The 26,626-nt window shown below is 33.4% G+C and overlaps 6 protein-coding genes across 9 annotated transcripts; 3 read left to right on the top strand and 3 right to left on the bottom strand.

Annotated features, from left to right (window-relative positions):
- Positions 990 to 5,863, top strand: LOC109345645 (proline iminopeptidase). Its single transcript, XM_019584768.1, has 11 exons — positions 990 to 1,128; positions 1,402 to 1,607; positions 2,537 to 2,635; positions 2,709 to 2,819; positions 2,905 to 2,967; positions 3,081 to 3,174; positions 3,479 to 3,576; positions 3,968 to 4,069; positions 4,758 to 4,871; positions 4,942 to 5,016; positions 5,617 to 5,863. Exons 1-11 carry the CDS (start codon positions 1,017 to 1,019, stop codon positions 5,719 to 5,721), a joined length of 1,179 nt encoding a protein of 392 aa, XP_019440313.1. The 5' UTR covers positions 990 to 1,016; the 3' UTR covers positions 5,722 to 5,863.
- Positions 8,878 to 13,495, top strand: LOC109345643 (squalene monooxygenase-like). Its single transcript, XM_019584764.1, has 8 exons — positions 8,878 to 9,164; positions 9,375 to 9,486; positions 9,679 to 9,853; positions 10,009 to 10,177; positions 10,600 to 10,818; positions 11,833 to 12,108; positions 12,489 to 12,767; positions 12,985 to 13,495. Exons 1-8 carry the CDS (start codon positions 8,913 to 8,915, stop codon positions 13,087 to 13,089), a joined length of 1,587 nt encoding a protein of 528 aa, XP_019440309.1. The 5' UTR covers positions 8,878 to 8,912; the 3' UTR covers positions 13,090 to 13,495.
- LOC109345647 (uncharacterized protein At3g49720-like) lies at positions 14,591 to 26,428 on the top strand. 3 transcript variants are annotated; one of them, XM_019584773.1, is made up of 8 exons: positions 14,591 to 14,683; positions 15,109 to 15,255; positions 15,469 to 15,508; positions 15,904 to 15,945; positions 16,140 to 16,514; positions 16,598 to 16,653; positions 17,328 to 17,517; positions 26,417 to 26,428. In XM_019584773.1, exons 2-7 carry the CDS (start codon positions 15,133 to 15,135, stop codon positions 17,478 to 17,480), a joined length of 789 nt encoding a protein of 262 aa, XP_019440318.1. In that variant the 5' UTR covers positions 14,591 to 14,683; positions 15,109 to 15,132; the 3' UTR covers positions 17,481 to 17,517; positions 26,417 to 26,428. The 3 variants fall into 3 exon arrangements, with proteins under 3 accessions (XP_019440318.1, XP_019440319.1, XP_019440317.1); XM_019584774.1 differs by lacking the exon at positions 26,417 to 26,428 and adding an exon at positions 17,611 to 17,729 and having other exon boundaries at positions 17,328 to 17,483; XM_019584772.1 differs by lacking the exon at positions 26,417 to 26,428 and having other exon boundaries at positions 17,328 to 17,729.
- On the bottom strand, positions 17,629 to 18,346 carry LOC109345650 (pathogenesis-related protein 1-like). Its single transcript, XM_019584776.1, has one exon. It carries the CDS (start codon positions 18,328 to 18,330, stop codon positions 17,815 to 17,817), a length of 516 nt encoding a protein of 171 aa, XP_019440321.1. The 5' UTR covers positions 18,331 to 18,346; the 3' UTR covers positions 17,629 to 17,814.
- On the bottom strand, positions 18,662 to 21,784 carry LOC109345644 (equilibrative nucleotide transporter 3-like). Of its 2 annotated transcripts, XM_019584765.1 has the most exons (10): positions 21,669 to 21,784; positions 21,493 to 21,544; positions 21,301 to 21,405; positions 20,954 to 21,109; positions 20,700 to 20,843; positions 19,901 to 20,006; positions 19,567 to 19,742; positions 19,311 to 19,477; positions 18,908 to 19,166; positions 18,662 to 18,823 (listed from the first exon to the last, which is right to left on the bottom strand). In XM_019584765.1, exons 1-10 carry the CDS (start codon positions 21,683 to 21,685, stop codon positions 18,713 to 18,715), a joined length of 1,293 nt encoding a protein of 430 aa, XP_019440310.1. In that variant the 5' UTR covers positions 21,686 to 21,784; the 3' UTR covers positions 18,662 to 18,712. The 2 variants fall into 2 exon arrangements, with proteins under 2 accessions (XP_019440310.1, XP_019440311.1); XM_019584766.1 differs by lacking the exon at positions 21,669 to 21,784 and having other exon boundaries at positions 21,301 to 21,340; positions 21,493 to 21,571.
- Positions 23,682 to 25,212, bottom strand: LOC109345648. Its single transcript, XM_019584775.1, has 2 exons — positions 24,585 to 25,212; positions 23,682 to 24,013 (listed from the first exon to the last, which is right to left on the bottom strand). Exons 1-2 carry the CDS (start codon positions 25,078 to 25,080, stop codon positions 23,958 to 23,960), a joined length of 552 nt encoding a protein of 183 aa, XP_019440320.1. The 5' UTR covers positions 25,081 to 25,212; the 3' UTR covers positions 23,682 to 23,957.

Below are 26,626 nucleotides of genomic sequence, written 5' to 3'. Positions count from 1 at the left end.
GGTTGAATTAGGAATTTGACAAGTTCAGGGAACAGTGCTTTCCAGAGTAATTTGAGCACATTTCTCTTGTGCCTTATTGGTTTGATCTATCTACTTTACCTTATTTAGCACTAAAAAGGGTGGGCTGCTCTTTCTATTGAAATGGAATGGAATGAATTTGGTACTATCAATGGAACAAATTACATCTGGAGGATAGTTACCTTATATGCGGCTCTCTATAGTACGGGGACGAGTTCGATTTTTATGAGCGATATTTATTAGAATGACAACATGAACCTCGAATAAGACTAGTTCTTTACTCATAGGGGAGGGATATACTTGATAGTACAAAAAAATATAGATATGTTTTTTGTACTACTAATACTAAGGGCATCGCCACCCTATGAGTAAGAAACTAATGATTTTGAGTTGTATGATTGCACCTCTCAACAAGAGTTGGTTTCAAAAATCAAAATTTTGATCTATTGGTCATAATCTTCCTGAGAATCTAGCAAGAAAGCCTTGTTAGTAAAAAAATATAGGTATGTTGATGGTATTTATGTGTGAGTAGGACCCGACCCTACCCGCTCACTCGGTACGACCCTACCCGCTCACTCGGTATGACTCAATCATGATCAGACCCGACCCTACCCACTCACTCAGTATGACTCAATCATGATAGGGTCAGGTCTCATCAAGTCTAGGGTCGAGTTCAAGTTTAACAATTAGACTTAATCAATATTTATGGTCAAATAGGAACCAAAAATGACCCCGACCTAAACCATGATCACCAACTCGTTTGGTTTGTATATATCTTAGCTCATTATGTTTGTATATACCTTAACCCGTCTCAATCTGAATCATGCTTTAATAATTTTTAGATATCATATTTTCCAACCAATAATAACAAATAACAATCTTATGTATAAAAGATGTGTACTTTTGTAGCAATGCCAAATGGCAATGGAAAAAAAGATAAGCATTGACTTGATAGTGATAAAGTTGATGAAATAAAATTAAAATAAAACCCAATAAGAATGAAGTTGGGTTTGAGTCCAAACAATAACATCATTCCTTCCTCTTCCACCCTGTCACCACCACCACCACCACCACTCTCATTCTCTCTTTCTCTTCCTTTCCATTACAAAGGTCCCTTCTCTCTCCCTTTCTCTTTTTCCCCTTCATTTTCTACCAATTAATATTCATCTGGGGTATCTACTTTTCCTCTAAAGTTTCTATCTTTTCATCATTTCTCTAACTCTAACACCATTCCCTGCTCTACTTTAACTCACACTTATGCCTCCTATTTCCTTTCTTCTTCATTTTTTAACCTCTTGTGATTAATTGTTATCTTTTTTTTTAATCTACCTTTGCATGAATATAGTTAACAGCGCTAAAAGTTGTGTTTTTTATGATGTGTAGGTGGAAAGAGATTAATTTGTTGTGTACAAAACATTGATCATAAAACTGTGCAAACAGTACCCATTAATCTGATGGCATCAGAAAATGAATCCCAACAACTGAATAGAAATCTTTACCCAAATGTAGAACCCTATGCTACAGGTTTTTTGAAGGTTTCTGATATTCACACTATCTACTGGGAGCAATCAGGGAACCCCAGTGGACACGTGAGTATCCATTTTCCTTAATAACTTCATGATTTGTCTTGTCTTTTCAATGTTGTTGTTATATTATTCTCTAGGCTCTTGCATTTTATTTGGAAATTCAAACATGTCCTTGAAATAAAAAAATACACTTTGTTAATGGCCCCTGGAGGCATAGAAAAGTTATAATTGGTCTTTGTCAGGTTCTAAATAAAGTATAGCAAATATGTTTTAATATTCCCTAAAAATATAGGGACCTATCTGAATTTTACAAAAAAAATTCAAAGACCCACCAAATGATGAGTGTTTGGATCATCTAATGAAATTGGAAATGTGAATTTAATTACAAAATTTCTATGTGTTCAGGGACCTGATTGTAGAGTTGAAGGGGCCTATTTTAATTTCCCTAAAAATTAGAGCAACTTAGAGAATAACTAAACCAATTTTTAAGCTATGAAGTAGGATTGTATGTTTATAGCTTCATATTGGTTGCTGAAAACTGGAGTGAGAGGCAATGGAGTATTATTTAGTTATTCCATCTAGATTGGTTATTGATACAACTGAATTAGCTGTAAATGTTTTCTGTTGACCCTCATGTAACGCTGAAGGTAATGAACTCTAGACCATGTTGCTTATGTTCCTTTTGTGTTGTGACTTTTGATCTTTGTGTAAAGGCCTGTATCCAAGTATGTTAGGAAAGGACCTCGTTCTTGTGGGAGTCATTGTGAAATATCATGCTTTCTGTAGTTTGTGTTGACAACTTCTTTTATGGGCTATTGAGATTTGAGAACTTAAACGATATTTGTGAATCCTTTAGCCCTAAGTACTTGTTAAAATAATACATTATACAACTAACTCCAGTACCCTACAAAACAAAGTAGAGAGCTAAAAAGAGGGACTAAACAGAAATAAAATTATAATATTGTATCATTTTCTAAGCATTTTTCTTGCAGCCAGTTGTTTTCATTCACGGAGGCCCTGGAGGGGGGACTTCCCCAAGTAATAGGAGATTTTTTGATCCCGACTTTTACCAAATCATTTTATTTGATCAGGTTAGTTTCTGAACTGTGTTATGCAATAACGCCCCCCAGCTTTTGTATAATGACAAATTATTCTCTATATCAGAGAGGTGCTGGGAAAAGCACACCCCATGCTAGCTTAGAGGAAAACACCACATGGGATCTCATTGATGACATTGAAAAGCTAAGAGAACACTTGGAAATTCCAGAATGGCAGGTCAGATTTCACCTCTGATTATTTGCCATTATACCTTTTCTGATTTTCATGTAAGTGTATATTATCTCTTCTGTTTAATATGCAGGTATTTGGTGGGTCATGGGGAAGCACACTTGCCCTTGCATACAGTCAATCTCACCCAGACAAGGTGTGTTGCTTTGTTTTCAATTGGTTTTTTAGCCGACCGCACCTTGTGCGACTAAAGCATGATTGTTGTTGTTGTTATTGACTTTTTATAATATCTTATAATTTTGTTACAAGGTTACTGGCATGGTCCTCAGGGGAATTTTTCTTTTAAGGAAGAAAGAGATTGATTGGTTTTACGAGGGTGGTGCTGCTGCCTTATTCCCTGATGGTATATAATACATTCTTTTTTGTTTTCTGTGAAATTAAGTTTGAATATCTGTCATGCACAACAAACTTTCCTTTCAAAGACGTGAATAGGTTTTTGATTTCAATGATGCATGGAAGTATGTTGGAGCTATATGATAACTAAAATTGTTTCCAATGAGGAAATGAGAAGATTAGCATTGTTTATGATAGCATCACGTTTTTATTTCACCTATGCATACTCTTTTATTTATTTAATAATTTATTCTGATTTCACATTTCCCGACTTTTTAAGTGATTGGTAGCTTATGCATTTTATCTCATGTCAGTTTGGGAGTCATTTAGAGATCTTATTCCTGAAAATGAGAGAGGATGCTTTGTTGATGCCTATAGGAAGAGATTAAACTCTGATGATATCGAAACTCAGGTATGTGTCTGTCTGGTTTCCTTAGCTTGCTTTCTCCCTTTTCCTCCCATCATCATAATACACGTCTTTTAAATATTATCTTGGTTTCAAAGCATATAAGTCTAGAGTAATTTTCTTGTGTACATCGAGAAGTTGAGTACTATCTTACTCGTTTTTTTTTAAGATCAGTTTAGAGTTTTTACGAGAAGTCTATTAAATTAAATGTAAAAAGGACAAGTCCTGGATTGTTCTTGCCCATTTTCCGTGTTCAAATCATGTCAAAAGATTTTCAATTTCGACCATTATTATTTCTTAAGAGATTGATGCCTTTATAAAAGAGCACTTGTCAAAATATGATTTATGCATAGACTCAAGGATTTTGTTGTTTACTTACCTATGTTTTCATTTGTAGTATGCTGCGGCTAGAGCATGGACCAAATGGGAAATGATGACTGCTCATCTTCTTCCAAATGAAGATAACATAAAAAAAGGGGACGATGATTACTTTTCACTCGTAAGTTCATCAAGTTGGGAATAACATGGATTTTGGCTGATAAAAAGCTGTGATTGGTCATTTTTTGAAATTCTATCACAATATGTTGTGTTTAATTTATTTAATCAGATTCTTTTGGGTCTGTGTCGATTTGACTATATGAAATCTTGAGAATGGTTTGGTGTTGCTCATGCATTACTTTGCAAAATGAGGCCAATTTCCTATGTAATTCTTATAAAACAATATATAATGATAATATTGATATTTTTGCCTGTTCCGAAATTTCAAGCACACTGATGTTACATGTCTCTGTTGCATTAGAGGTGCACATCAACGATTTCCTTTGCCATCCTGAACTGTCATTAGTTTGCAGAGGACCTTCCCTGTGTAAAAAAAATAGTTTATGTTCTTTTACTCTCTAGGTTAACACTAAAACTTCATAGCAGTGGTGACAACCACAGATTATTCTTTGATTTGAAGAAATAAGTGATGGAACTGAGTGAGAGCCCTTCCAATTTCAGTGGCAATTTTTTTTTTAAAATTTACACAGTCCCGAATCAATTAAAAAAAGAGTCATTTTTTTATGTCTACAGTCTTTGCCCTTGATTGTTTTGGATTGATTTATGATTGTATATTTTCAAAGATTGAGATAATCTTAATTTGTACCATGTAGTAATGAACGATGACAAATACTTCCTCTTTCTATCAGGCATTTGCAAGGATTGAAAACCACTATTTTGTGAACAAGGGCTTCTTTCCCTCTGATTCGTTCCTGTTGGATGGAGTTGATAAAATACGGCATATCAACGCCGTAATTGTGCAGGTAAAATAACTGTGCACCGCTATATGATTGAAAAATCAGATTCTAAGGTATCTTCATTCTTACATTGTAGGGAAGGTATGATGTTTGTTGTCCTATGATGTCAGCCTGGGATCTTCATAAAGCTTGGCCAGAGGCAGATTTTCGGGTAAGAACTATAGTATAGCTTTTGGTCATTTATCATGTTTACATTTGCTTTTCTGCATGCAATGATAGTTATGACTAGTGATTTAAATTGCAGCCGCAATATTGCGGTTGCGGTGACTGCCGCAACCGCATCACACTGCAATTGTGGTGTGATTCCGAATCACAATGATACGGCTGCATCGGCCGCAATGTAACCGCATTGGAACGCAACGTAACTGCATCGAACCGCAACGTAACCGTATCAGACTGCAACACAACGGCATCAGGCTGCATCGAATTCAAAAATAGTTTTTTAATCACAAAATAATTCACTCTGCAACAACCCCAATCCGCATCGCAATGGCCGCAATCACAGTAACCGCAACCATTACTGCAATCACAACCGCAACCGCAATTTAAAACACTGGTTATGACTTATAATTGAAGTTTCATTGATAGAGTTTTAGTCTGTTAAATGCTGAAGGATGATTTTGTGTTTATTATTCTTATCAAGAAACTTAGACATGCACTTATGGTCATGGAAAGTTTCCTTGCAATTTTCATTCCACCTAATGAATCTTATGCAAAAGTGGTGAAGTTATTGAATCAAACTATGAAACAGGTTGTTCCAGATGCAGGGCATTCAGCCAATGAACCAGGCGTAGCTGCAGAACTTGTGGCTGCAAATGAGAAACTAAAAAACTTAATCAAGAACAAAGGGAACTGAAGTGAGACTAATCAGATGCTGCAACATTCATTCATAACGAGTTTTTTGCAGTTGCGGCCAGCACTTTAAAATTATGTCGTATGAGAAACGCACAAGAGTGTAATAAATTTGTGATCTCGAATTCGGGTTGTAGCCGATTTAATTCCATAGAAAATCATGGTGTTACACTAACCTCGATATCAACTATTGTTAAAGGATGAAAGAGTCAAATGAAAATGTTACACAAAAACAAAACTGAAGCTGATAGTCAATGACAAATGAGTCATCTATATCATGTTACAACAAACACAAACCCTGCTTCATAAGACATTATCAATAACTTTTGAGTTATAATTTTCCTCATAGCAGTCACTATTCTATAGTTATAGTAATTCTATACAATAAATATTGCTTTATATATCAAGTTAGACTCAAAGATTTGAACCTACTTAAACCCAATTGTGAAAAATAACATAGTTGAAAAAACTCAGAACCATAAAGTAGGGTAGGAACTTGGTTTGAACCTAAGACTTGTTGCTTAAGATGTAAAATTATAACCACTAAATCATTGTATGAGATTGTCATGATTATGCATCTATTATTGTATTTCAGAAAAAAAAAGTTGTGGTCTATAAACAATTTATCTAGAAAACAAAAAATTAAGAAGCACAATTATGGTTGTAAAACACAATATTACAATATATATATATAGGATAATTATGATTGTCAAGAGTGATCGTACTATAAATTTAAAAAACAAATGGAAATTATGAATGATATGCACGACTTCCTAATAGAAAACTAAAGTTGTCGATAGTAAAGATGAGTTTTTTTTATAATTTTTTCAAGAAAATAAAAATCATATGGTGGACACAATTTCAAGAAACTATTTTCGTAATAAATCAAAAAGATTTAATAATACAATCAAAACACTCCAATAACTTAGGATATGGAGAGTTAGTTCAATGACATGTCAAACAATCATGACCATTGCCAAATCGATTACAAAGCCATACAGCTGTGTCATTTTAGGGCAGCTGTCCCAAAAAATGTACTATTTTATGTGTCATTGTTTGTTATTGGTCAAAAAAATAAATAATTATTAAAATTTTAATTTAAATACATTTTTTCAACCAATCATAGTTACTAGCACATTGAGTGACATACATTGTGGGACAATATATGTACTCTCTATTTTTAGGGGAATTGGTTGAATGATACATCAAATAGTTTTGATCGTTGCCAAATCTGTAGCCAAACTATTCCAAAACCTCACAGTTATGATATTTTAGAAGAATTGGTTGAATGGCATGTCAATAGTTTTGACCATTGCCAAATCTATTCCAAAGCCACACAAATCTAATATTGTAGAATCCATAAAACAAAGTAGGGGTGTTCAAATCCAGACCGGTCCAAAACAAAAACCGCAAACCGATCCAAAGTAGACCGAAACCGCAAAAACCGAATGTATTTGGATCGTATTGGATTTATTTTTTAAGGACCGATCGGTCCGGTCCGGTCTTCGGTTTCACGTCTGGGATCCAGACCGGACCGATATTATTAAGTTAACTAAAATATATCACATAAGCATTAAGCAGTAAGCTAAACACAGCAAAAACGCATATAAACTGTCGTAACAATATGAATATTGATGTTTCTAATCTTGTTGTTAAAAGAATCAAACTTTTCTTCATTGTTCTGGTTACTACCTTGTTGATGTTGTAGACTAAAATTGAAGGAATTTATATGTTTATATATAAAAAATAGACCGATCCAAACCGGACCGAAACCGCATATAATATTTGGATTGGATTGGATCGGATATCTTAATATAAATGGACCGGACCGGACCGGACCACATACTAATTACACGTTTGGATCGGATGATATTTTGCTTACAAACCGATCCAAATGGACCGCGAACACCCCTAAAACAAAGTACCAAACTAGACTTTTAAGATATTGTTGGGCAACACAAGCTTGTTGCTTTTTAGGTAGTCTCTTGCTTTTCGTCTTAGTCAATAAGTTTTGGGCCATTGGACAAACAAAAATAAAAGAAAACTTGAAGCTTTTAAAAAATGAGATTGTAGTGTTTAAAAATACTTTTTAGAAGGTTACTTAAATAGTATTTAGAAAGTAAAAGTAACTTTCATTAATTTCTTTTACCAATTTTACTGTTCAATAATTTTAAAAATTACACTAATTGCTTACGACTAAAAAACCCTGTTATTTTTTTTATGTATAAATTATTTTTACATTTAATTTTTTGTAATGTATAAATTATTCTAACATTTGATTTTTAAACTAATGTATAAATTATTTTCGTATTATATCTTTTTAGTGATGTCAATAATTGATAAATACACCAATAAGGTATTGGTCTAGTGATGTAAGATCCTGCTATATCACCAAGATAATCAAAATGTCAAGAGTTTGATCCTAACAACGACATTTATTATGAGGGATAATAACACCCTCAAAAAATGATTAGTTTCTTACCAAAAAAAATGAAAGGATAGTATCAAAAAAATAATTATGAATACTATCAACTTGTGTAACTTTTTTTTAGAAAACTTAAGTAACTTAATCGTGCTTTTAAGAAAAAAAATATTGAAAACAACTAAAAATTATTTAAATAAAACAAACAAATAAAATATTATAGTACTAATTATTATATGTACTATACAGGTACAAACTCACCACTAAATGTTTTACCGGAAGAAACTCTAATTCTCACCAAATTCCATCACCATTTAATTCAATAGACATTACTCGACTCACAAGAATCATTTGTTCTTAACTGTCTCTCATTCCTTATCCCAAGTCTATTACATAACAAAAAATAACAAAAAATTATATTTTAATTAATATGGGACATAGTACGAGACACCGTTTGGAATAGGTAATCCCGGTCGAACTTCGTTTGTGGTTACCGACTTTAAATTAAGAATGAAAAATATGTCTGTAACTCTGTAAGGCAGTAACATTTGATACAAAAAAATGCAAAGAACATGCGAGCAATTATGGTTGCAACAAATACATACAACTCCAACCAAACACTAGAGACACTAGTTTTTGGCTGCAAAAGTAACACGTAAAAGCTCACACATGCACACACGAACAAATCAAACACACAATCAACTTTCTCTTTATAATTACTATATATACATATATCCATTTATTCTTATCATACCAATCTGCTACTGTTAGAGATGGATTATCAGTATATTGTGGCAGGAGGGTTTATAGCTTCTACTTTGGTGCTTCTTTTGGTTCTGCTGTTTGATTCTGCAGCAAAGAAGAAGAAAGCCATAGGTTCATTACATGCAGAAGAAATTAATAATGATTGTGCAAAGACATCTTCAGAAAATGGAACATGCCCTCAAGAAGTGGTAGGAACCACTGACATCATCATTGTTGGTGCTGGTGTTGCTGGTGCAGCCCTTGCTTACACACTTGGCAAGGTTACAAGCATTTTCTTCACTACGTAATTTTTAAGTTGCATGGAGCTGCAATGGTTTTTACTTTGTACTTTGCAGTTTGCCTCTTGGCTTAGTAAGAAATGGCTGCAAAATATGCTAAAAAACGTTTTGAGAACACTCTTGAAGATGAATGAAGCATATATTTGTTGTATAAGTGATCAATGATATTTCTATGCGCTTCTTGTGTTGCAGGATGGAAGGAGAGTGCATGTTATTGAAAGGGACTTAACTGAGCCAGACAGGACCGTGGGTGAATTACTACAACCTGGTGGCTATCTCAAGTTAACTGAGTTGGGTCTTGAGGGTAAGCAAGAACCCATTCAAATAATAATGATATAAAGATTATCTGTCCCAAACAATGTCTCATTCTCTGTCTCAAGTCAATTAGAATGTTATTCTTTTATTCATGTGACAATATGTGATTGGTCCGGGACATGGAATGAGACATTGTCGATCTCTGTCCATCATCACAAATGAATGTTATGAGCTGTTGCAGATTGTGTGGAGGAAATTGATGCTCAGGAAGTGTATGGCTATGTTCTCTATAAGGATGGAAAAAATGTCAAGGTTTCTAATCCCTTGGATAAATTTGGCTCTCATGTTTCTGGTAGAAGCTTTCACAATGGCCGTTTCATACAGAAAATGAGACACAAGGCTCTATCTCTTCCAAAGTACAATTTTCTACTAGCTTTCCATTTAGATTTAAAAAACAATATCACTTATTTTTATGAAACTATTCTTTATTATATGAACTTCAATATTTATATATTGAATAATCCTTCAGTTACGTATACTCTTCTTATAGTCTCATACCAAATTTATGCAGTGTAAAATTAGAACAAGGAACAGTGACATCTCTATTGGAAGAAAAAGGAATAATCAAAGGAGTGCACTATAAAACCAAGTGTGGAGAAGAGCTCATAGCAAAGGCTCCACTCACCATAGTTTGTGATGGTTGTTTTTCCAATTTAAGGCGTTCACTTTGCAACCCTAAGGTAAAAATGTTAGGTTTTTATTTAGTTATAGCAAATCTTAAGATATATATGCTCTATCAATTACAAGAGAGTTGTTTAAATTGCTGCTGAAATGCCGCAATATTGCGGTTGTGGTGACGTCCGCAATCGCATTACATCATAATTGTGATGTGATTCTGAATCACAATGATGCGGCCGTATCGGGTCGCAACTTAACCACATCAGACCGCATTTGTACTACATCAGGCCACATCAAGCTGCATCGAATTCAAAAGTAGTTTTTAATCACAAAATAATTCATACTGTAGTGGCCATAATCCATATTGCAAAGGATGCAATAATCGTAATTGCAGTAACCACAATCGCAACTGCAATTTAAAACAATGATAATAGTTGATGAAATATGTTTGCATGTTGCTTAACAAATGTAATTATTTGTGCAGGTTGATGTACCATCATATTTTGTTAGTATGCTTCTTGAGAACTGTAATATTCCACATGCAAACCATGGTCACATTATCTTGGGTGATCCTTCACTCATTTTGTTTTATTCCATTAGTAGTACTGAGATTCGTTGTTTCGTTGATGTGCCTGGTCCTAAATTACCTTCCCTTGCTAATGGTGACATGGCCAATTATTTCAAAACTGTAGTAGCTCCTCAGGTACAAACAACCTTTGACTTAATATTACATTCAGTCATTTAAACTGTGGCCGCAATATTGTGATTAGATATGACAATGAAAATCAAACTCATGAATATTAATTTGAATCAAACCCAAAACTTGTTGTGATTATATAATTTTTAGGTTCGAGTTCAGGTTTAGTATAGATAATATCCTACACTAAACCCGCCCCAAACCTGAATTACATATTTAAAATTACACAATTATATATAAATAAAATGTTTCTTAATATGTTTTAATAATGGAGAGTTTTAATAATGGAGAGCATGTAGTGGCAAGAAACCTCATTGTTTTAATGATGGAGAATTGGAGAGCATGCAGTGGGATAATGCTACTGCCAACATGAGATATAAACGTGTATATATGTATGACAATTTTGGGTTTTTCGTCAGGTTTGGGTTATCCGAAACTCGAGGGGTTCGGGTATGATATTATTATTTTTCACCCTATTGAGTTTGGGTTCGGGTTTGCGTAAGTGCAAACCCGACCCCGATCCGCCCGGTTGTTATTCCTAATTGCGATGTGGCCGCAATATTGTGGTGATTGCCGCAATATTGTGGTGATTGCCACAATTATATCACATCGCAATTGCCTTGTGATTCTGAATCACAATGATGCGACTGCATCGGACCGCAACGTAACCACATATCGGGCCGCAACGCAACCGCATCTGACTGCATCAGGCCACACCAGGCTGTATCGAATTCAAAAATAGTTTTTTAATAACAAAATAATTCACAATGCAATGATCGCAATCCACATCACACCGGCCACAATGACCACAATTGCAGTAACCACAATCGCGACTGCAATTTAAAATACTAATTATATTATATGATGTTAAGGGTTAAAGTCTCATATGGATTCAATATATATAACTTCAATTCTTGCCTAATCAAGTGAAGCTTTGGTTACTCTAATCAATATGGTATTGAATGAGTGATTTGTTTTTGATATTTCCTTAACTAAAGGAAGAAGTTATATGTTTGTCAGGTTCCACCAGAGTTGCAGAAATCTTTTATAGAAGCAGTTGAAAAAGGAAAGATGAGAAGCATGCCAAACAGAAGCATGCCTGCATCTCCTAATCCAAAACCTGGTGCTCTTCTGTTGGGTGATGCTTTCAATATGCGTCACCCTTTAACAGGTGGAGGAATGACTGTGGCTTTATCTGACATTGTTATCCTAACAAATCTTCTTAGACCTCTCCATAACCTGCATGATGCTTCATCTCTTTGCACATATCTTCAATCATTCTACACCTTGCGCAAGGTAAATAGAACAACTTATAAACACTACTGAATTACCAACAAATCAACAATCATTGAAACTATCCTCTACTTATTATACAGTTGTAGATGTATCTACAATCAATTGGCTAAGTAAAATACAATACAAGTGAGTCTGACACCATATTTTGATCAACTTATAAGTATCTTAACTTATCATTTATTCACTAATATAAGTGTTGGAAGTAAGTCCCATATCGCTTATCTCATTATCTCGGGAATTGTTTAAATACCTGTTGGGTTACTCCTTTCATTGCCAATTGGTTTTGAGATGAAATCTTAACATGGTATCAGACCCTTATGTGAAAGGTAACCCTTAGCAGTAAGACTTTTTTTATAATGGGTGTCTGATTTTGTTTGCAGCCAGTGGCATCTACAATAAACACATTAGCTGGTGCAGTATACAAGGCATTTTGTGCATCCCCTGACCCAGGAATGAAAGAAATGAGGCAAGCATGTTTTGATTATTTGAGCCTTGGAGGTGTATTCTCAGATGGAATAATTGCTTTATTCTGTGGTCTAAATCCTCGTCCATTGAGTTTGGTTCTCCATTTCTTTGCCATGGCTATATATGGCGTTGGTCACTTATTCATACCATTTCCTTCTCCAAAACGCATTTGGGTCGGAGCTAGATTGATTTCAGTCAGTATATTTTCCCATACAAACATTTACATGTTTTTATATTCATATGTTGTTACATGTACTTTCATTTTTGTACCTAAGTATGTGTAACAGAATAAACCTCTCAATATCAATGCTATACTCATGTTGCTACAACCTCATAAAATAGTAGGAAGTTATTGATTAATGGTGCAAATAAATTAATGATCCTAAGTTAATTTTTGTGGTGTAATTTCAGGGTGCATCAGGCATCATTTTCCCTATTATCAAAGCTGAAGGAGTTAGACAAATGTTCTTCCCAGCAACAGTTCCAGCATATTATAGAACACCTCCTACCAATTAGCATAATTCAATACGCATTCTATGTAATTGTGGTATTCCTTGTTAAAAGAATAAGTGGGACATTGATGTGCAATATATTCTGTAAGATAGTTTGTATCACTCCATGTGTTATTAGCTTGTGGTTGGTCAAAAAAATACATAAGTATTTTTCTAACCAATCATAAGCCCATGCCACATGGAGTGGCACAAACTGTGGGACAGCAAATGTGCTGCCAGTTCACAAAAGCCATATAGATGCATAATAAGTCTTGAAGGCACTTGAATACATGGTTGATGGTTAACTTATAGATTCTGCAAGTTGAATGAAAGTAATGTTTGTCCTTGGACATATATTTTCTTTGACATCAAAATGCATTAATATTGGAGTTGTTCTTGTTCACAAAAATGAAAAACCATTATTTATTTTAGTTATTATTGGAGATACTAGTGTTGCAAATTTCTATAGGGTCATCCATGAATAGCAATAGCTATCTATAGATTAAAGTACATACTGATTTGTTGGCATGTGACCTTGCCTTGCAACAAAAAAACAACAATAGTGATAGTGATGTACATTAGAGGCAGGAAAATTTGATGTAAACTAACTATACTTTTCACATCATACTTCATATCAACTTTTAAGTTTATCCTATTATTTATAATATTTTTGTTTAAATAATAAATTATTTGGATTAATTCATATTTAAATTTTCCTAATTTTTATCATCCTAAATTCTATAAACTCATCCTCACTTTCATTCGTTTTTGTGTTTAAAAGGGTAGTTTTTTAAAACTGTTATGTACATTAATTTAATTTCTTGTCAAAATACTCTTACATAATTAATTGATAAGAGAAAAATGATTAATTAAGTAATTGTGTGGAATCTGTTCTTAATGAAGAACAATTTTGAAAATTACATCTAATTGTTACAAATTTAGTTATATTTTACTAAAATTAATTATTTTTTAAATTTGAATGAACTTATCCAAAATAATGTTTTATAAAGAAGACTGGTGCAATACTTTACGAGAAGAGATCCTAACCATCAATTTTAGAGAAATCCAATAATAAGATAATAAAAATAAGTAAGTGGATCCCTACTTATACTTTATATATAAAAATAAATACATAAGTACTAGACGTAGGTCTACTAGATAATACTCGTAATGAGTTGGGTTGGGATTCATATTTTCTGGACCAGCAAATCTATGACTGAAGATTTTAAAGCCCGTAGTTCAATGGTGAGTTCAGGTCCTAAACCCCAAAACTATGCATGCCCATTGTGATCTCAAACGTCAAAGTGTCAAACCATTATATTTTTTGAGCAAGAAAGTATTTATTTTAGGATTCATGGATATTTCTCTGAACAACTATTATTCTTAGGAATCAAACTCCTAACCTTACAAATTCGACTTTATACTATTAGATCAATGTCTATTGGTCGGTGAACCAATACTTTGACCGACTCAATAACTAGCCAATTTGTGAGTGCATGTGCGTTCAAGTCCAAGTAAAGTAAGTCTTTTTAGTCTCTCTCTCTCTGTCACATACACACACTTCACAGATCTATCTCGTCACTCAATAGATCCAATCCTCCTTCTTTCAATATCACCAAGTAATCCCTTTTCTACTTTCCTCAACTCCATTCTCATTTCATCCATTTTTCTTCTCTATTTCTTTCCCTCTTCAAATTACTATTACTTACTTCATTTACAAATCCCAAAAAAGCAAGTTTTTTTATTACTAACTTATGCATTTATTATCTTCACAAGTTATATATCTAGTAACTGCGTCAATTTCCAATGAAAAATCATGGGTATACATTAGGGTAACCCTTAGTTAACTTAATTACTTGTTATGCTCAGTTCAACTACTTACTCCAAAACCCAACTTCATGATTTTGATGGGAAACTTTTGAAAGGGTAGTTGTTGCCTTTTTTACTTGATTGTTCTTATAGATGACATGATATTGTGGTTAAAGATGCATTTTTTATGTATTAGAAACAGTGCAATTGAGCTTGTTGCTAAAACTTGTGTTAGGTTTGAAGTCTCATTGCTATTATCATGTCAAGAAGGCCTGGAAATCCTACACGTCGGATCGGTGATGGTGGAAGTATACCTTTTGTGACCTCTATTCAGGCGAAATCTCGCAATTCTCCCCTACTATCTATTGGGCTTGTTGTTGTGGTATGATTTATTTGAAATGTGTATAACAATTCAGAATAACATGTTATGAATTATGATTAGATTTAATGTGCAATGTTTATATATATGCCTGTTTGATGTAGTTAAACTTATTATCTGGTTTTCTCAGTTATCTTTATAGAGATATTTGCACTGCTTGGTTTTAACTTTTTTAATCCATTGCATATTTGACAAATAATATTTGCAAAATTTCAGGGCGCAATCCTTCTGGTCGGTTATTGTTATAGCAATTCAGGTTTGTAACTAATCTGTTACCTTGAAGTCTGGAACCATGTTGAATAAAGGATGTTATTATCAAAGTATCAAACAAGTAAATGATTTCATATTTGTTACTCTCCAAATTTAGTGTTTCAAATGCGAAATACAGTGAAGTTTTGACATTGCGTCCAATCTTTTATAGCTTGATTTTCTCCAACTCCCTTGTGTTTCATAAGATTGAATGGAGTCTATTGTTGATTAAGAGGGAGATGCAGTCATGGAACAGTAAAGAGTATAGAGTACATAATTGAGTACGCTCAATGTAAATGAACTGATATGAAGATTCTATGTCATGATTCATGAATTTGCACTTGCTTAAAAATTTCAATGGTACTGCTGATCTTGACTCCAATTTGTTTGGTCATATGGCAGGTGGAGCTAGCAATGGTATTAGGGATTTAAGTAAGCTTGAAGGTAAGTATTTTAACTATAAGTTTTCTATTTGCAATCTTAAGCTTCCGAGACATTCTCCTTATAGGACAGCAGAGGCATGTTCAAATGAAGCTGGAGTACTGAAATATTTGATATCTTACTCTTATTTCCTCTGTATAGGCTGTTTAACCCCTTACTATTTCCTTAATTCAATCACCTGCACTATGTGTGTGCAGGTGGTGCTTCATGCACAGCAGAAGTTCTACAAGCATTGCCTTTTTTGAAGAAAGCATATGGAGACAGCTTGCATAAGGTTTTGCACGTTGGCCCTGAGTCTTGTTCTTTGGTATCTAGCTTGTTAAAAGAAGAGGATACCGAGGCTTGGGGAATAGAACCATATGAGTTAGATGATGTTAGTGCAAAGTGCAAGAATCTTGTACGCAAGGGTGTTGTACGCGTAGCTGACATAAAGTTTCCTCTGCCCTATCGTCCAAAGTCATTTTCTCTTGTCATTGTGTCAGATGTATTGGATTACTTATCTCCAAAATACCTGAATAAAACCCTGCCAGAGTTGGTGAGGGTATCTTCTGATGGCATTGTCATCTTTTCAGGTATATCCCCGGGTTTAGCTTGTGTAACGTTGTTTTGGTTCCCTTTCACTTTCTTTGTCCTTATTTCTCATTTTCATGTATAGGTTATCCAGGTCAGCAGAGTGCTAGAGTTGAAGAAGTCGCCAAATTTGGTCGTCCAGTAAGTGGCGTATTATTTATTCAATTTGATAACCTTCTGTGATAATAGGCATTTATGTTGTATACTCGTAGCTTTGTCATCATAGCCAGTTAGTGTAACATGTATGGACAAAGGGTTTATACAATTATTATTCTTGCAGAAAGGTTTTTATCATAAGGAAGAAAGGAAAGTACAAAAACGGTTTTTAAAATTATAAATTTATAATCAGATTGAAATTAAAAAAAAAAAATTGACGGGTAGAAACAGAAAGACGAATTACCTGGATTCGTAGGGAAATCCTGGTGATTGATACTCTTTCAACAAATTATATCATCTTCCTTTTTATAGTGGCATTAATGGATATATTTGTTGACTGTAAATTGATTAATTACATGAAAAAATACGAATACGAATACGAGTTTCCTTAAATGTATGTAGGCATACTAGATAAATTTTTGTATTGATCAAATCATTTTGATGTACACTGGTGAATGTTACATAAGTTTGAAAAATAAGATTTTGGTTAGTAATGCAAAGCTTAAAAATATGAACTGCACATTTCATTGCATGTATTGAAAGTTTAAAAAGTTATTAACTGATGTTGTATCTTTGTTATCCAAATTCATGTCAGTATAAACTATTCCTCTAATTTGTCTTCTCCTCCTATTTTGGATTTGATTTTCTTTTATGTGAAGGCCAAATTGCGCAGCTCGTCGTGGTGGATAAGGTTTTTTGTTCAGACTAGCTTAGAAGAGAATGAAATAGCAGGAAAGAAGTTTGAGCAGGCTTCAGCTAAGAAGGCATACAAACCAGCTTGCCAAGTTTTTCACCTCAAATCATACCCTTAATATATATATATATATATATATATATATTCACTGTTTTGTTTTAAACTCATGAGACTTGTGATACAAACCATGCTGATAAGATAGGCACCTTGATCACCCAAAGGGTAAAAGTTCCATATAATTTGTTGAAATTATAGTATTGTTTGACATTTCAAATTCCAATCATGATAGGACATTAAATTTAATTGTGTGTTATCTGGGTAATCACATTGTAAACTATTTTGTCTTGATAGTGCTACATATGTTTTGTTGTCAAAGAAGCTTTGTTTCTTAATATAGTAGTGTTAATAACAACTTAAAAGAAAGAAAGAAAATGTTATTACAAAATGATGAGTTAGTAAGGTTTTTCCCCGACATAATTTCCAGGGGGATCATAGTTACAAGTGATGAATGTGCCTCCATTATCACATGTTACTTTGGCACATCCAATGTTGATTGTGTTGTTCCAAACAACCTGAGTATAATGTCCACATTGTTGTCCATCACCACAAGTGTTAGAATTGTAATCATAGTATTCTTTCTCCTCAACCCACATTTTCACTGCATATGTTCCACTTAGTTCACCACTGCTCATTGCAATATTCTCACCATAAATTCCACCACCACCATCTGAGTGAACTAAGTTGCAATCACCTTTACGTTTATCAGCATAGTTCTGTGCATAAGCAGCAACATTTTCATCCCAAAACAACTCTGAAACATTAACCTCTGACCTTGCAGCATTGTGGGCATTGAGGTAGTCTTCTATTGAGTCTTGACCATATGCAACATCACCAATCATTGTTACTAAGCCCAAGGAGACACACAAGAGTATAGAACATGATGAAATCTTGCATTTGTATAGCCCCATTTTGGTTAATGAACAAATGTTGAATGGTATATGTGTTTGATGAAAAAGATTGGAGCTTTTATGAGGTATTTATAAGGGTTTAAGAATGGAAAAGTTTGGTGATTAAGCAACTCTAGACAACTAAGTTCATCTGTCCCTAAACCCTATTTTCATTCTTCTACCACAAATAAAATTGTTGCAACTCATAAAAAAAACAACACATAATTTAAACATGACTATTTTTATTCTCTTGTGCCAATTTCAGAATATTACAACTCATCTAGCAAAGGGAGTTCTTATAAATATATTGAATTGTTTATGAATATTCCAATTATTTAGGAGTCCTTATAAATTATTCTGACAGTGGATTCATCAATAACAATATGCACTTGGTAGTGAATATTTAGAATGCTCCATTGCCTATAAGCCATAACCAATCAAGAACAACACCAGAAAATATTCCTCCTAAAAGACACAGCACAAGCAAGTTACCCAATGCATTTTGTTCAGGACCCTGCAATATTAGAACAATCTCTCATAACTGAACCTACTCTATGAATATACACATTATGAATAATAATGAATTGAGTAAACTTGCCTTGTAACCTTTTGGTGCCACTGTGAGAACACACACAGTAAGATAGCCATTGGTGAGTCCCAAGAATGAGGTGAGAAATATCATCCATCCTTGGTCACCATATTTTGCTGTAAAGTAGAATGCTGGGATCAACAAGAATCGAAAAATAGCTGCTATCAGTAGCGCCTTTCTGGATTCCAACTTCATCCATTTCACAACAGGAATGTATCTTGATATGAGATCCACCACATTATACATTGTAATCAAAACAATAGGGTACCTAGAAAGATCACCAATCATAAATAAATATTAGTATTGTTTCTTTTATATAATGGTGGCAATGAGGTTTGAGTCTATAACCTCATGCATCATCACCACTTGTTGAATCCACTATTTGCATGCATGTGCTTAATTGAGCACTTACCATGTGCCTAATTGATGTGATCCAGTATTTTCATACAAGAAACCAGGGAAGATTGATAGTGTTACTACATATATAAGGAATAAGTCAACAGCATAATCAAGATTTTGAAGAAACAATTGTTTGTTGCTGAACCGATCTTGTTGTTTGGTGTCATACTCATATCCACCCTACAAAAATTCCAAAGTTGTTAAGTACATAATGAAAAATATTCCTAGAGAATAATGGACTGTTATTTTCACAGTATTATATATGTTACTTGATCATTTGTTTTTGCTTGAATGTCAGCATCAGCAAGGTCTGCTGAAGAAGTTTTTGATCCTTCTAGTGCTGCCTTTGAATGGTAATATTTCACTATTGGTAATTTGGGGAAGTATAGTGTGTATAGGATAATACATAGAAACTCAATGAAGGTGGAGATAGAAAAGAATAGTACTGCAAAAATAAGAAAGTAACCCTTTTATTAAAGTAAACAACTTCATTCTGGAGCACTAGGGGCTAGAGTACTGATTGCAAAATATATATAACATTGTAAAGTAAACACACACACATATATATATATAACATTGTAAAGTAAAATAAGAATAGCATACTAGCTCCTTTGTGAAGTCCATTATGAGATTTCTCAAAGGTGACTTTAGTCAACACTCTCAGAATTGAAATTAGAGCCCCTGATGCAGCTAATCCAGCTAGGTAGGACTGCACAAAGTTAATATCATTACTGTTTAGGCTACCTGTGTTGGAGAATCATCTTGAAGATCATAAAAAAACTGAAAATTATGCAGCAACTTAATGAAGGAAATGCACTAGAAGATATAATGAAGAACATTTGGTTTGTTTTACACTAATACAGCCAAGCCAATGAAATAAAATAGTGTGTTCCAGAATGATTTTGCACATTAGCAGAGTATCTTAGATGGAAGAGTTTGATTATGTTAGTGGATCATATCCTTAGATGTTGAGAGACCTCATGATCAGAGGCACAACACTATTGTATCATTTAAGAAAATAGTGAAATTGGTCTGAGCAAATAGGTGCTCAATTCAATTGCTCAGGCGCGCAAATGGCCGAACCTTAAAGCTTCTGATACATACTCATGTAGTCAATCACTCATAGCGAATGAAAGAACGTCGAAAGGTTCTAATGCACTCATCAGTGATCAGGCTCTGAAGGTCAAGGGGAGGACCTTTTTGTTGTGTCACTTCCAACACATTCAAGTGATGAAGAATGATTGCTTAAGCACCCAAAACTCAGAATTTTTCTGATGATTACTAGACAATGGGTGAGTGCTTAAGCACTCAATGGGTAGAAAGCAATTATTGTATAAAGCATAACTCATAACTGTATAAGGCTAACACCGAAAAAATCGAAGCAATCGTGCTGATGACTAACCTGGATAAACTCAGGGCACATAAAACTTAAATCTCCTACCATGCCACCTTGGATAAGACCATCAGCTAATCCAAAACAAGCAGCTAGCACACATAAACCAATATAATGTCCAATTCCACCTTTCCCTGATGTTGCTAGATCCAACTGTTACAACAGATATTGTTCAAGCTTTATGATCTAAGGAAAATAGGCCACATATGAACTACAAAAATCAGGCGCCGGCAAATTAGTGTGCGCAGAAATTTTGTACTTACAACAAGAACCAAGAAAGTACTAGAAAAGAAAATAATGAGTCCAGCCAAATTTCGCATTCTAGTATTGATATTTGACTCATTGTATGCAAGTATTGCTGTTGTTCCAAATGCAAATGGTTGATAAACCAGTGTGAGTACTCTTCCAGGATGATATTTCTTCAGTGAAAAAATAAAACACTTTGGTTAGGATAACTAATTTAACTGAACCTTTAAGTAAATCTATTGGCAAGAAAAAAATTTGGTACCAACTATAACCCCATTCATGAAGGACAACCATAGAAAAACTTCATATAATTAATCATGTCACCATGTCCTGTAAGAAACTGAAAATGGCATGAGGTACTTACAGGGAACAAGTTGTAATAGTAATCTCCTATTGTCAACATGCTATTCCATGAAACAAGAGATCCAATTCCAAGAATGAAGCAAATTGCCATTGCTTTGTGTTTTCCCTGGTTGCATTATAATCCATTGAAAACATAGTTATCAGCATAAATACTTTCAAGTTAGTAATCAATTTTTCAACGAATTTTTTATACCTCATGCTTTCTTGGTGTTCTACTTTCATCCATAGCAGTCATTACCATTCCACTTACAAAGAAACCATCAAGGATAATCAATATTTAGCAACAACAATGTCTATTACTCCACAGAAAAATTGATAATCAACTTTGAAACAAAAAATGAATAGTATAAAAGAACTTAGGTAACTTACTTGCTATTTGTTGCCATTGCTGATGAATATAGTGCCAAATATGGTTAGGCACAAGTTTCAAATGATGTATGTGATATATATTAAATGGGCAACCTAGTACTTACTATATGTGCTTATCACCATTTTTCACTAATGTTGACTTCTAAAAGGAATACTTGGTGATGTTGCTCTTAATAAATCTTTTTGGTTTCCCACATGTGTCATCGTACTGTTGGTAATCTTGTCCGAACTAGGAATATCCACAGGTATATAGGCTAACTCTCCTAGCAGATATTCTTTCCTTGTTCGAGGGGAATTATGCATGATGTTAATTGATTAATTGATGGTGAAAAAATAAACATGCCCTTTTGTTGTTAATGGTCTTGGGACAAACATATTTAGACAACTAGGTTGTTAGAAAACAATATTTAAGGAAGTTAATGATGTATAATTATTGGGGAACATTATTGAATTATTAATCAAATTAAACAAACATAACCCACAAGTTGTTGATATGAAGAAAGGTTAAGGTAAGCTGAATTTTCAAGACGCTCCATTTTAATATGTCCAAATTTAAATCCTTGAAATTTTAATTATTGGGATGAATAACATAGATCTCGATAAGATTAGTTGTCTGGCCATATAAAAATGAAGAATATATATATATAAGCATAGTGCCAAGTGAAATGAGTAAAATCAATGTGGAAAATAGTCAATGGCATCAACGTGTTTATTAACGGAATAAGAGGGTGCCAACCTCAATTTGATAAACAACAAAGCAACTACATAATAAATAAAGCTCAAAGTCAGGAACAAGTAATAAACTTGACAAATCTTTTTTAGTAAAATTACACAAATTACTCATTATTTTTTTAAATTTACATATATCACTCATAGTTATATACATATATTATACTGACTAACCCATTAGGATGGATAAGTGTAATTTTTTAAACAAAAAATAATAACAGGTATAATTAAATCAAACAAAATATAATATATTGCGAAGATAAATCCGAATAGTATAAGAGTTTGCCTCTGAATTATATAGTATGCATATGTAACTTGAGAAACTTAACTATTTACTTTAAGATATTATCAGTGACATGCATAGCAAATTGGCATGGACTTTGTTATTTTATAGGTAGAGTTATCTTAAATGATTCCAATATTACTACTGCAATTTGAGAGAATCGGTTCTATGGTTGAGTATTGATTCAATGTTTCAAAAAGAATTATATGTCTGCTAAGATAATTTTGTTTTCTGATTGTGCTAGTTTATGTAGTAAACATATATACTACCAACTAGTCCTTATAAAATTCAGTATTATTTATCTTTATCTTTATCTTTAGAGATTATAAAATCTGTTCATTTTTTGCATCTATGCTGTTCTATGATCCACCCACTGATATAGTACCTGAAATATGCTAAAAATGCTTTCCCTTTTTAACTATCCAAAAATATTATACAAAACTTGGTAACCTTTGGTTTAGACAATATACTAATTAAAATTAAATAAGTAAACTTTCATGTAAGAATAGGGTCATGCTAATAATATTTTTGCAGTGGAAATGAAAAACAGTCACATTAATGTTTTTGGTTTGCAAGAACTTGTAGGTGCTTGTGCTCTTATTAAACAACTAAGAACAAGTACAAAAGCATGCACTGTACTTGTACAGAATTGAAGCTATGTAAATAAGAATATGGCTCCAGAATATGAGTTCAACATGGTTGTCCTAAATCAAAGTAAAAGAGTTGTCTTTTATAACTAGAATGTGGCCAAACATGTTAATATCTTGTTTCTTTCTTAGTCTTTAGGAAACTCCATCAATATGGTAAATCAGAAAGAACTTCACAATATCCTTCACTATTTCTTAAATCTTCTTTGTAGTTCTGATTTATGATCCTTATATCCTTCTAAAATGGCCATATTAACATCCCCTTACTCTTCTCAATTTGAACTTAGAGCAACTCAATTTTTTCTATTCAAAATTTAAGAGGGAACAAGGATAAGAGAAAATGATATTATGGTATGAAATGAAACAACTTTCCTTGAACATTAGAAAAAAGCGGCACACAAAATTGCAGAAGCATTTTTTTACACGAAACACCGCTATCAGTTATGAGCAAGAAATTCACTTTTTTTCTTCCTTTTCCCCTCTACTGACTTCTAATTTAATCACAACCTTCATAGTATCTATGCACATTACACCATATATGATTCTCTCTAAAGGAAAAACCAAAACAAAATATAAGAAAATTGTAAAGAGAAAAGAAGAAACCATCTTTTCAGGTTAACATACAATCTCTTATCTTTGATCTTGAAATCCAATACTCTTCCTTCCAGCCATCTTCATTGAAATACCTGCACACCGCATTCAACTTCCAAATTAAAACAACATAAAGACTGAAATCACCAAAGACAATATAGATTAGAATGTAAATTCATCTAGTAACTGTTTAGCAGCCAAGAAAGTACTTAAGATGGTATAAGAAATTGCATGCATATTCTTTTACATTGTGATTTCTATTGAGTAAAGCATCAATTTTTATGGTTTCCACGGAACATCCACAAGTATGTGGGGCTAACTCTCCTAACGGGTATGTTTTTCATTCACAAGACTCGAACCTGAGACCTTGCTTAAGAGGAATCGAGCATGTACCACTTAAACCAATACCCCAGTTGGTTGTAAAGCATCAATTTAGTCCCTAATATTAATGCTTGCAATGTGAGGGACCAAATTGGCCATGTCAATCTCAATAATAAAATCACCATTTTGTGTATCATTCTCAACCAATCAAAGGGAGTGAATAGTATAAGATACTATACATTATCCCTCAAAACACATAATTGGAAAGTTCAAACATGTTTAGAACAAGTCAGAAAGAATAACAGTCACACACAAACACAGATTGAGAGAGAGAAAAAGGAGAACCTTGGGATCTACAAATTGGAGGATCTTCAAAGAGAGACAGAGAAAGCTGTTTATGTGCAAACCCAATATCAATAAGGATGAGACCAGATGATGGATCATCCACAATGATATCTTTCACAGGTAACCATAGGAAAAGCTCTTCTTGAGACAAACCCTCCAACCCTTTGAGATGACCAAAACTAAGGTTAGCTCTTACCACAGTTTCAAACAACACTCTATTTTCATACTTTGCCATGCAAGGACGATCTAGATGCACTTCTAGAACACCCCTTTGGTCTAAATTGTATGACTTTACACTCTCAGGGAACAACCCTGCTGGTAAACCATGGCTTTTGAGTACCTCATGAATAGAAGAATATGCTGCTTTCACTGTCACAGGAACAACAGAAACTACAACAATCATAAGAAGAAAGATGGGTTCCAAAGATCTAGGTGCCATAGAAAGAGGAAGCTGATGAAGTAGCTTTAGATTTGAGTGAGAACACTGACACAGCATAAGACTTTTTTGGTGCTTGAGGTTTTAACAGGGTTTTTAAGGTTGTATAATGTACTGTTTTTGAACACTATCATTAAAAGTGGGAGCCAGAAAGGACATCATATAGAATTTCTATGTGCTTAGTTGGCATTGCAATATGAAGAAAAAAAAATGATATATTCTCCTATTACATCCTCTTAGTAATCTTTTTCCCCACGAAAGAAAGATGACATATGTTATAAGGAGATACTTTATATATTCTTGATTGGTTTACAAATGATATATGTCATTTTCTTGTAGGTATGATGACTTAGTATGAAGATATAACATTAATCACAGTAACCATATATTATATTAATAGTGTATAAATATTACTCATAGTTTTTAAATTGTAATATATTTACACAACTTTTTACCTGCAAAAATACTATTTTCTATTCATTAAACTTACTTTATATATGTATGGTTTATTTATGTGACATGATCAAACAACCCTTGCTTTACAATCTAAGACTAAACAAATGTGACCACGAAGCCTAGCAAAATTTGAGATCCAAAGTTGGAGATCGAATAAAGTTAACACTACATTCTAATTCTAATTAATTACATTGATGGGTATAAAACTATATAATAAAAAATAAATAATGATTCTGGTTTTAAACAACTTTGCCTTTACGATATCTAATGTTATGTTAATGTATTGATAGTTTTGTACGTAAGTCATAGACACAACAGCAAGGATTGATTTAGAATATCTTTGCCCTTAATCACCGCTAGCTGGGGACCATACCATAGTCATACATACTTTTTTCCATCTACTTCACCCTCTTTATTAATATATTATAATACTCGGACGTGATTGTTTTCAGTGTAAATATACTTGTAGAAAACCAAAAAAATATACTATAGTACTAACATCAACTATCTACTATGAAGACATGCGTTGGATGATACTTATATCAAAAACCGTAATTGGTATAAACCGGGACAGAGACCATCTTTTTAAGCGGTGTCTCATTCTCTGTCTCAAGTCAATCAAACTGTTACATTTTATTACTTTTTATTTTTAATTTTTTTCTTTTATTCACATGTCAATAGGTGATTGACTTGAGACATAGAATGAGACACCTTTAGAAAATATGATATCTATCTTATAAAGTGACCTCTAATTTCATGTTTATCACATTCATAATTCCATATTTAATACTTCAATGGTTTTATACATTTCAGAGGATTTTTTCTTCACTTGACATGTCACCAATTGACAACTCAGAAAACCAAACATTGGAATTTTCTTAATCACAATTTTTTCCAATCCAAATTGCTACATTTATTACAATTGTACAACAGAAACAAGCTTTAAACTTTTAACTTAATCCATCACAGCTTTCACCAAATTTGTGTTCTTGTGTTCGGGTAAAGATCTGTTGTCTCAAATGATGTTTCAAATTATATCTCGAACCAATGATATTGAAGTAAAAACAGAAAAAAATAATGAAAATTAATTTGTTTTGCTTACATGACATATTTTCATTGATCTGAGACATAATTTGAGACATCATCCGAA

This window comes from Lupinus angustifolius, chromosome LG04, assembly GCF_001865875.1.
Source record: "Lupinus angustifolius cultivar Tanjil chromosome LG04, LupAngTanjil_v1.0, whole genome shotgun sequence".
Lineage (NCBI taxonomy): Eukaryota > Viridiplantae > Streptophyta > Magnoliopsida > Fabales > Fabaceae > Lupinus > Lupinus angustifolius.
The sequence above is the reverse complement of the archived record's forward strand: the minus strand, read 5'-3'. Positions and strand labels throughout refer to the sequence as shown.

What these genes read in the sequence shown, in the direction of transcription:
- LOC109345645 (XM_019584768.1), top strand. Translation starts at nt 1,017, where the DNA reads ATGAAGTTGGGTTTGAGTCCAAACAATAACATCATTCCTTCCTCTTCC. An exon ending in GTCAATCTCACCCAGACAAG is followed by an intron (nt 2,968 to 3,080) that starts GTGTGTTGCTTT and finishes TTTTGTTACAAG; the next exon opens with GTTACTGGCATGGTCCTCAG. An exon ending in TGCTGCCTTATTCCCTGATG is followed by an intron (nt 3,175 to 3,478) that starts GTATATAATACA and finishes ATCTCATGTCAG; the next exon opens with TTTGGGAGTCATTTAGAGAT.
- LOC109345643 (XM_019584764.1), top strand. Translation starts at nt 8,913, where the DNA reads ATGGATTATCAGTATATTGTGGCAGGAGGGTTTATAGCTTCTACTTTG. An exon ending in TTGCTTACACACTTGGCAAG is followed by an intron (nt 9,165 to 9,374) that starts GTTACAAGCATT and finishes CTTGTGTTGCAG; the next exon opens with GATGGAAGGAGAGTGCATGT. An exon ending in AACTGAGTTGGGTCTTGAGG is followed by an intron (nt 9,487 to 9,678) that starts GTAAGCAAGAAC and finishes GAGCTGTTGCAG; the next exon opens with ATTGTGTGGAGGAAATTGAT.
- LOC109345647 (XM_019584773.1), top strand. Translation starts at nt 15,133, where the DNA reads ATGTCAAGAAGGCCTGGAAATCCTACACGTCGGATCGGTGATGGTGGA. An exon ending in CTATTGGGCTTGTTGTTGTG is followed by an intron (nt 15,256 to 15,468) that starts GTATGATTTATT and finishes GCAAAATTTCAG; the next exon opens with GGCGCAATCCTTCTGGTCGG. An exon ending in TCGCCAAATTTGGTCGTCCA is followed by an intron (nt 16,654 to 17,327) that starts GTAAGTGGCGTA and finishes TTTTATGTGAAG; the next exon opens with GCCAAATTGCGCAGCTCGTC.
- LOC109345650 (XM_019584776.1), bottom strand. Translation starts at nt 18,330, where the DNA reads ATGGGGCTATACAAATGCAAGATTTCATCATGTTCTATACTCTTGTGT.
- LOC109345644 (XM_019584765.1), bottom strand. An exon ending in ACTATTACAACTTGTTCCCT is followed by an intron (nt 21,110 to 21,300) that starts GTAAGTACCTCA and finishes TTTTCACTGAAG; the next exon opens with AAATATCATCCTGGAAGAGT. An exon ending in TGGACTTCACAAAGGAGCTA is followed by an intron (nt 19,743 to 19,900) that starts GTATGCTATTCT and finishes TTATTTTTGCAG; the next exon opens with TACTATTCTTTTCTATCTCC.
- LOC109345648 (XM_019584775.1), bottom strand. Translation starts at nt 25,080, where the DNA reads ATGCTGTGTCAGTGTTCTCACTCAAATCTAAAGCTACTTCATCAGCTT. An exon ending in TCCAATTTGTAGATCCCAAG is followed by an intron (nt 24,014 to 24,584) that starts GTTCTCCTTTTT and finishes TGCGGTGTGCAG; the next exon opens with GTATTTCAATGAAGATGGCT.